Source organism: Aplysia californica, unplaced genomic scaffold, assembly GCF_000002075.1.
Source record: "Aplysia californica isolate F4 #8 unplaced genomic scaffold, AplCal3.0 scaffold00110, whole genome shotgun sequence".
NCBI classification, from domain to species: Eukaryota; Metazoa; Mollusca; class Gastropoda; order Aplysiida; family Aplysiidae; genus Aplysia; species Aplysia californica.
Window position 1 is genome coordinate 110160 of NW_004797380.1, and position 6858 is coordinate 117017.

Here is a 6858-nt window from a genome sequence, read left to right on the forward strand (position 1 = left end):
GTTTTATTTTTATTTATTGTGTGCAAAAAGAAGGCCAACAAAGTGTGTCTTTCCTCTCTTATCAGGACTACAACTACCAAGAGGAGATGGAGCCCAACTCCCCCACCGTCCCTCCCGTCAAGGAGAACGGCATCATCCCACCTGCCAGTAATGGTGCCGCTGCCAATGGCACCCCCATGGACACCAGCATCTTCTCACAGATGCCCTTCCGAAAGAAGAAAAGTCCTCTGCGCATGGGCAAGAAGGTGTACGAGTTCTACAACGCCCCTGTGACGAAATTCTGGGCGCACGCAGTGAGTTGCCTTCCCTTACTTATCATTCGGAACACTGATTTTATTCTAATACTTCCCAACACAACTCTGGCGACCTCCATTCTCTTGTAAAGTCTTTTTGAAAAATTGTTTTCTTTGTTTTTTGGGGGTCTGCTTTGGTTGTTGTTGATAATGATATTGCTGTTTCGTAAGTATGGAGCGCGGTTCTTTTTTTATATATCGTGGGTGGCTGGTGGGTGCTTTGTGTGGTGTATTCAATGTGTTTCTTCCGCGTGAGTTCTGTTCTAAATGTTTTCGTGTCTGCTCTGTACTTCAACTTACGAATCTTTTTTATGTTTATGTGTGTTACCCAACCTGTCTTTGTTTTTGACCGATGCCTCTAGGAAATTTTTCTTTCGGTATCTTTTTGTGTCCTTACCGGTCTATTCTATATCTCTTGCTCTCCTCAGCAATTCTCTTTCTCTCTCACTGTTCTTATTTTGGAGGTTTGTTCTTTGGCTTTGTTTTTCTTTTTTAAGTTTATTTTTTTCTAGTGAGGGAGGGGCAAAAAGATATTGCACAACGACGCGGACGTCAATGCTAGAAGTGTTGTTGGAAGAAGCCAACAAGGCAGACAAACAAGTATACTACCCCCCCCCCCCCCGGGGCAGTGCCACTGACTGTAGTGTCTTTAGGCCATTCCCAAAGGGGGGACATTTCTGGTTCAAGCACAGTAGAATTGTAAATGGGCTGATTCATCATGTCACGCTCATAACTGTGCCTGGTCTGCAACAGGGAACTGCTGCTTTTTCTTTCCTAATCCTTACTATTGTCATTTTCCTCTACTTTTTTGTATGCTTGTCACTATTGTGACCCGCTATTTCCGGGGTGCCTTGATAGTCGAAGCAGACCTTGTGCTGTTGAAGCTAGAGAGGTGAGCAGAAAGTCTGATTCCCAGTAAGGACCTCTCTGTTGACACCCACCCCTTGGCGCTCATATGACCTTATGCAGTTACGAGCGCCGTAAAACCCTCTACTAAAAAGAACAACACCAAAAATAAGAAAAAGTATACCGGTTGTGATGAGAACCATGTGTCTGTCCACAGATCGGCTACATGCTGTTCCTTGTTCTCTTCTGCTACGTGATCCTGGAGCGTCTCAAACCCGTGCCCACGTGGGCAGAGCTCTACATCATCGCCTTCATCTTCACCATGGCGCTGGAGAAGATCCGACAGGTCAGTGATTCATACTTTGGTTTGTTTGTTTTTGTTTTGTTTTGGGTTTTTGTTTTTGTTTTGTTTTTGTTTTCTTAGTTGTTTTGATTATTTTGCTTGTAAAGGCTCTCTGTTAGCTTAATTCATTCTGGACTAGGGAGTGGACAACCCTGGTTCGAATCCCCAAGCGGGCGTTCTTGAACTCGTTCGGTTTGTGGAGTTTTCAAGGGTTTTAACCCACATGCTTAGTCATATGACATATGGGTGTTAAATTTGGAGATCCCGCCTTTGAAATCAGCTAACTGTGGTGATAGGGGCGTTAAACCCATACGCTTACTTTACTTTGACGTTCTAACGCTTTGTACCAGACAAATGCAGATCATTGCAAAACAAAAGGTGGATCGCTTGCCACATCCCCGCACCAACCTACCCAACCACCAGTCCTATCAGCATTATGGAAGCACACCGTGTTACATCTTTTTGTTACTTCCTTAGCAAACGTGCACATGTATCGAGTCTTTGTGACGTGCGAAGCTCTTGTTCAATTCAAATAATGTTTTTGCTCTTTGGTGACAAACATCTTTAGAATACTTCATCTTGTGTCTTTTACGCTTTTGACGAATGCACGTCCATGTGAAAGCTACATTTGTCAGGAAATGCGTGCTGCTTCGACCTCATTGCTATTTAAAGACACTGTTGGTGCATGAAATGTGAACATGTAGTGTGGTGTTGAAAAATCTTGAGAATGTGTTGTTTTGGTTGTTGTTTTGTTTTGGTTGTTTTTTGTGTGTTTTTGTTTGGTTGGTTGGTTGGTTGTTGGGGGGGGGGGGGGATTTTTGGATGGTGCATGTGTGCTGGAGTGTCTGCGGGCTTGCTTGTGTGTCCATGTATGTCTGTGCATGTGCGTGTCCTTGTATGTGTGTGTGAGAGTATGTGTACACATGTACACTGGCATTTTTTACTTAGCTTTTTAAGTAGTTGAACGTTGCTCCTCGGGCTTGTCGCCAATAAATCTCTCTCTCTCTCTCTCTCTCTCTCTCTCTCTCTCTCTCTCTCTCTCTCTCTCTCTCTCTCTCTCTCTCTCTCTCTCTCTCTCGCTCGCTCGCTCGCTCTCTCTCTCTCTCTCTCTCTCTCTCTCTCTCTCTCTCTCTCTCTCTCTCTCTCTCTCTCTCTCTCTCGTTGTGTTTGTGTTTGTGTGTGCATGAGCTTGTTTGCTTTCGTATGTGTATTTTGGTGTCTTCGTGCGCACAAGTAAAGGTTCGTGTAGACCGACTTTCTCTGCGGTCATGTTTTTGTTTCTGTCGGTTTTGTCTGAAAGAACATTTTTGTAGGAAATGCAACACAACTTTGAGCATAAAGGCATTGTGATGCTCGTTTCTTTATATTTTTACTCATTGCGTGACGAACCAGCATAATATCATATCGACGACTGATTATTGTTTTGATTTAAGGCAAAACACAAGAATAGAATGTTCACATAATTTGTGATTTCGTTCAAACTTTCAAAAAAATGTTTTTATTCTCAGAAAATGGATGTGCGTCTAACATGTTGGGGTGTTTTTTTGCGTTGTCGTGTAGATCGTAATACTTTATTTTGCGCCTTGCGCATAGAATTCAAAGTGCTCAGAAAAAATACATGCTCATTTAGAATTCATTTCAATTTCTAAACAGGCATTTGCTTGAAGTCAGTCTGTATAAGCCTTTTATTCTCAAGTGCGTTTCTTTGTCATTGGCATAATCCTTCCACCTTGACTGGAATGTTAAGAGCCTGTCGTGACTTTTCAAATTGATGTCATCAAAAAGTAACCTTCGTTCTTCCTTCATGAACAGGCACCCATTCCACTGTTAGTTGATGAAATGTGTATGCACGCTTAAAGCACAGAAGCCTGGGTACGATTTTTTTAAAATCCTACTTCTTGAAAGGAAAACATTAACTCTCGAGTCAGTTCTTTGTCTGGGTACTATTACCGCTACCGATATGACTTAACGTTGTGTTTATACATAGGATGCAGTGCAGCTTCACAAAAACGACATCCAAGAGGCGTGTGAACATAACAACAGTTATAGCTAAGATACTGACAAATGACCATGTTGGTAAAAAGGGGAGAACACATCTCTCTGCGTGGTGTTGAAGAAAATAGTAATAGTGCTGTACACGGCTTAAGGTGCCCGGCGCGGGGGATAATAAATGCGATCGTATATTTTAGACAATAAGCTGTCAAGTCGTGTGCACGTAAACTGCAAGCGAATTTCAAATGGCAATAGTTTACGCACGACATGTAGTGTAATGTTGTTTCGTTAAGTGTGAATCTTTTCGTCTGTCTGTTTGAAACTTCATTTTCGCACTGTCCTTCGTTGTCCATTAATTATTATTTTATGAACTCCCGACTACTTGTGTGTAAGTGAGTGCGTACCTGCGTACGTTGCGACGCACGCGCGCTGGGGTGAGGGAAGGGTAGGAAAGTCGGATGCCCGAAAATGTCAAGCAATGCCAAGTCCCGTTAGATATCAGATGGGTGGTTACTAGGGCTTGTCCTTGAACGAGGCTATTTTCCTTAGCAACGAAACAAGGGAATCCATCGTAACACCTCACTATTTGAATTTCGAATTTTTTTGTATTGATAAATTTTTCATAATGTGTCGGATATTCTCAGTTGGGGGATCAATAATACAAATGTGTTTGTTCTGTTCTTTATCACATAATGACACATGATTGTCAAGTGCAGAATAAAATGCTAAATACCAAAATGGTACAAAACTCTCGATCATGTCTTTCATAACCTATCGGGTGCAACTGTACAATTTTTTTAAAATTGTATTTGAAAAATATCACATTCATGCTATATGCTCTAATTTGGTTTATTCGTTTTTCATAGAATGTATGACCCGTATGCTCGTTTCGGATCACCTCCATTTTTATCTTAAAATATGACTCGTTTACGTCTAACTAGGCTTTGAGCGTACAATCATTGTTTCTGCAATTAAGGAGAGGTAGGTGAAAAGCTCAGGGCTTTAGCTAGATATTTTTAAGGTTACCCTGTTAATCTTCCGTTCTCAGAACAGGGTCCTCTATTTTAGAGCATACAACATACACACAGTGACAGTACGCGCGCGCGCGCAAACACAAACACACACACACACACACACACACACACACACACACACACACACACACACGCACACACACACTCGCACTCACGCACGCAATCACTTACTTAAAAATTTTTACCCAAACTGAATACACATAAGATTATTATCATGTTGTTTGCCGCTTGTCAGTGCAGCCAGGAACACAATCCTTTGTTGTGGTCCTGTTGATACGTGAACTGTACGTTGCCAGGCTCTCGTGTCGTAAGAATATATTTGCCTTGTGAAAGACATACACAGTCAGACGTGTTGTAGGAGACCTTCGTGGTCCCATTCAAACACACCAGATGCTGTCTCTGAATCTTCACTGTATTATCAATATCACTTGAAGGATACGTGGCTATTGTTTTGTTGTCTTTGGTGTTCGTTTCATCAGAGAGTTTGATTTTTTTTTTTTTTTAATTGTATTGGCGATATCAGCTTCAGATGAGATGGGGCTTTTGACAAACTCTAAAGTTTGCGCCCCAAATCAGACGAGAAAACGACCGCACCCTCTTTTGTTTTGTTTTGTTTTGTTTTTTGGACGTCTTTCCAGCTCAGTTGCACGAACTTGCGAAGACGGGGTCTTTGGGTTTAGGCCCCTCAGAAGTACGACGGGATGTAGAGCTGTGAACTCTGGTCACCGCTTTGATTTTTGGAACGGGTTTGAACCTGGGTCGCCGGCATCGCAGCAAGGAGTACTCCCTACCCGGCTTGCCATGCCATGACCCACGGTCGTAACGAGCGTGTCAGGTTTTGTTTGTGCAGCAGTTCCACTCACACCTGCGCCCTGACGTTCGGGTGCTGCTCGCTCCTGGCACCTCCACAGTGCATGCCGTGGTGCAGGAGGATGCGATCTGAGGACCTCTCGCTCTGCCTGAAGTTGTAGTCCCCTCTCTGTCGTTGCTGCTGTTGCTGTTGGAGCTGTTGGTCGAGCAGCGGGAAGAAGCTGTCCGTGTGGCTGTTGTTCTGGTAGTCGTGGTGGGGGTGCCGATGTCGTGGGTGCGTATGCTTGTCGCCGTGTGTCGCCGCCCCGGCGTTGGCGTTGCCGCCGGCGGAGGTTGTGGAGGAGAGCAGGGCCTGCAGGCGGCGCCTGGAGCAGCACCAGCGGGACACCGAGCCCGGCCAGCGAGACAGGCGCCGGCCCATGCGGCGCACCTCGCGGCGGAAACTTCTCGTCAGTGCACAGTACAGGAAGAAGTTGATGGAGTGGTTGATGTAGATGAACACGTAGAACAGCACCTGGGGAGGAGGAGGAGGGGTTGTTTTTTTTTCTTTTCTTTCTTTTTGGGGAAAAAAGGGGGATGGTGTTTGTTTTTTCTTGCTGTTTTGGGGGTTTTGGGTTTTTTCCGGAGGGGAGGGGGGATTGTTCTGTTTCTTTACTTTTATTTTGTATGGGTCTCTTATTTCATGTTAGGTTGTTTTGTTGTTTGTTGGGTTGTTTTTTGTTTTGTTTTTTTTTTTGTTGTTTTTTTGTTGGGGTTGTTTTGTTGTTGTTGTTTTTTGTTGTTGTTGTTTTTTTTGGGGGGGGGGGATTCAGTCTGTTGTCGATGTTAGTTGTGACATGTTGTAATAGTAAGTAATAAGTCCACCTAGAGACGTTCACTTAACGGCGGTCTTAGTTTTTAAAACATAGATACCCGCAAGGGCGCGTAACTGGCGTGTGCCAGAAGGCGGAAAAAAAATACCTTCTTCGTAAAGGGCCGTAACCTCGTAATTTGTGCAGGTTGATAATTTTCTGAATTACTGCTCTTTTATAGTTTACAGCGAGTGAGACGTATTTTTACGTTCTTTTCGCATCTTTCGTGCATCGTCTTTCTTTTTTCCCCGCGCGCGTTCCAAAATTCTTGCGCACAAAAGAAAATTATACACGTAGATATGCATAACAAATCAACTCGCATATCCTGAATAACTAGCAGTCGTGGAGAAGAAGAAGAAAAAGAAGAAGGATATATAGATCTATATAAAATTCGGTTTTTACACTACTCACGTTGAGAAACTTTAGCATGGCGTATTCCTCCCCCGTCTTTGGCCAGGGTTCCACCATCTTGAAGACGGTTTGTGGTAGTGTGAACAGCAGCCAGGAGATGGACAGGGCCAGCAGTAGGGCTGTCACGTAGTTGTACCTGGGGACAACGGTTGTAGGTTATACACAACAAATGTTAACAAACTTTTCGTTTTCGCGTGTTTTTGACTTTCAGCTCGTACCTTGCTTTTACCTTTTTTTCTCTTTTTTTTCCTCTTTATTTTTTTGAGAGGGGGGGGGGT

At 43.6% G+C, this 6858-nt stretch overlaps 2 protein-coding genes across 2 annotated transcripts in view; one reads left to right on the forward strand and one right to left on the reverse strand.

Moving 5' to 3' along the window:
* The window catches only part of LOC101850877 (transient receptor potential cation channel trpm), a gene marked incomplete in the record, with an annotated part of 71917 nt that continues 65059 nt past the window's right edge, over positions 1–6858 (forward strand). The window contains 2 exon segments of the mRNA XM_035969048.1: positions 1–293; positions 1357–1485. Of these exon segments, the coding sequence (XP_035824941.1) occupies positions 87–293; positions 1357–1485 (336 nt within the window).
* Positions 2950–6858, reverse strand: part of LOC101845912 — a gene marked incomplete in the record, with an annotated part of 15252 nt that continues 11343 nt past the window's right edge. The window contains 2 exon segments of the mRNA XM_035969051.1: positions 2950–5832; positions 6581–6716. Of these exon segments, the coding sequence (XP_035824944.1) occupies positions 5368–5832; positions 6581–6716 (601 nt within the window).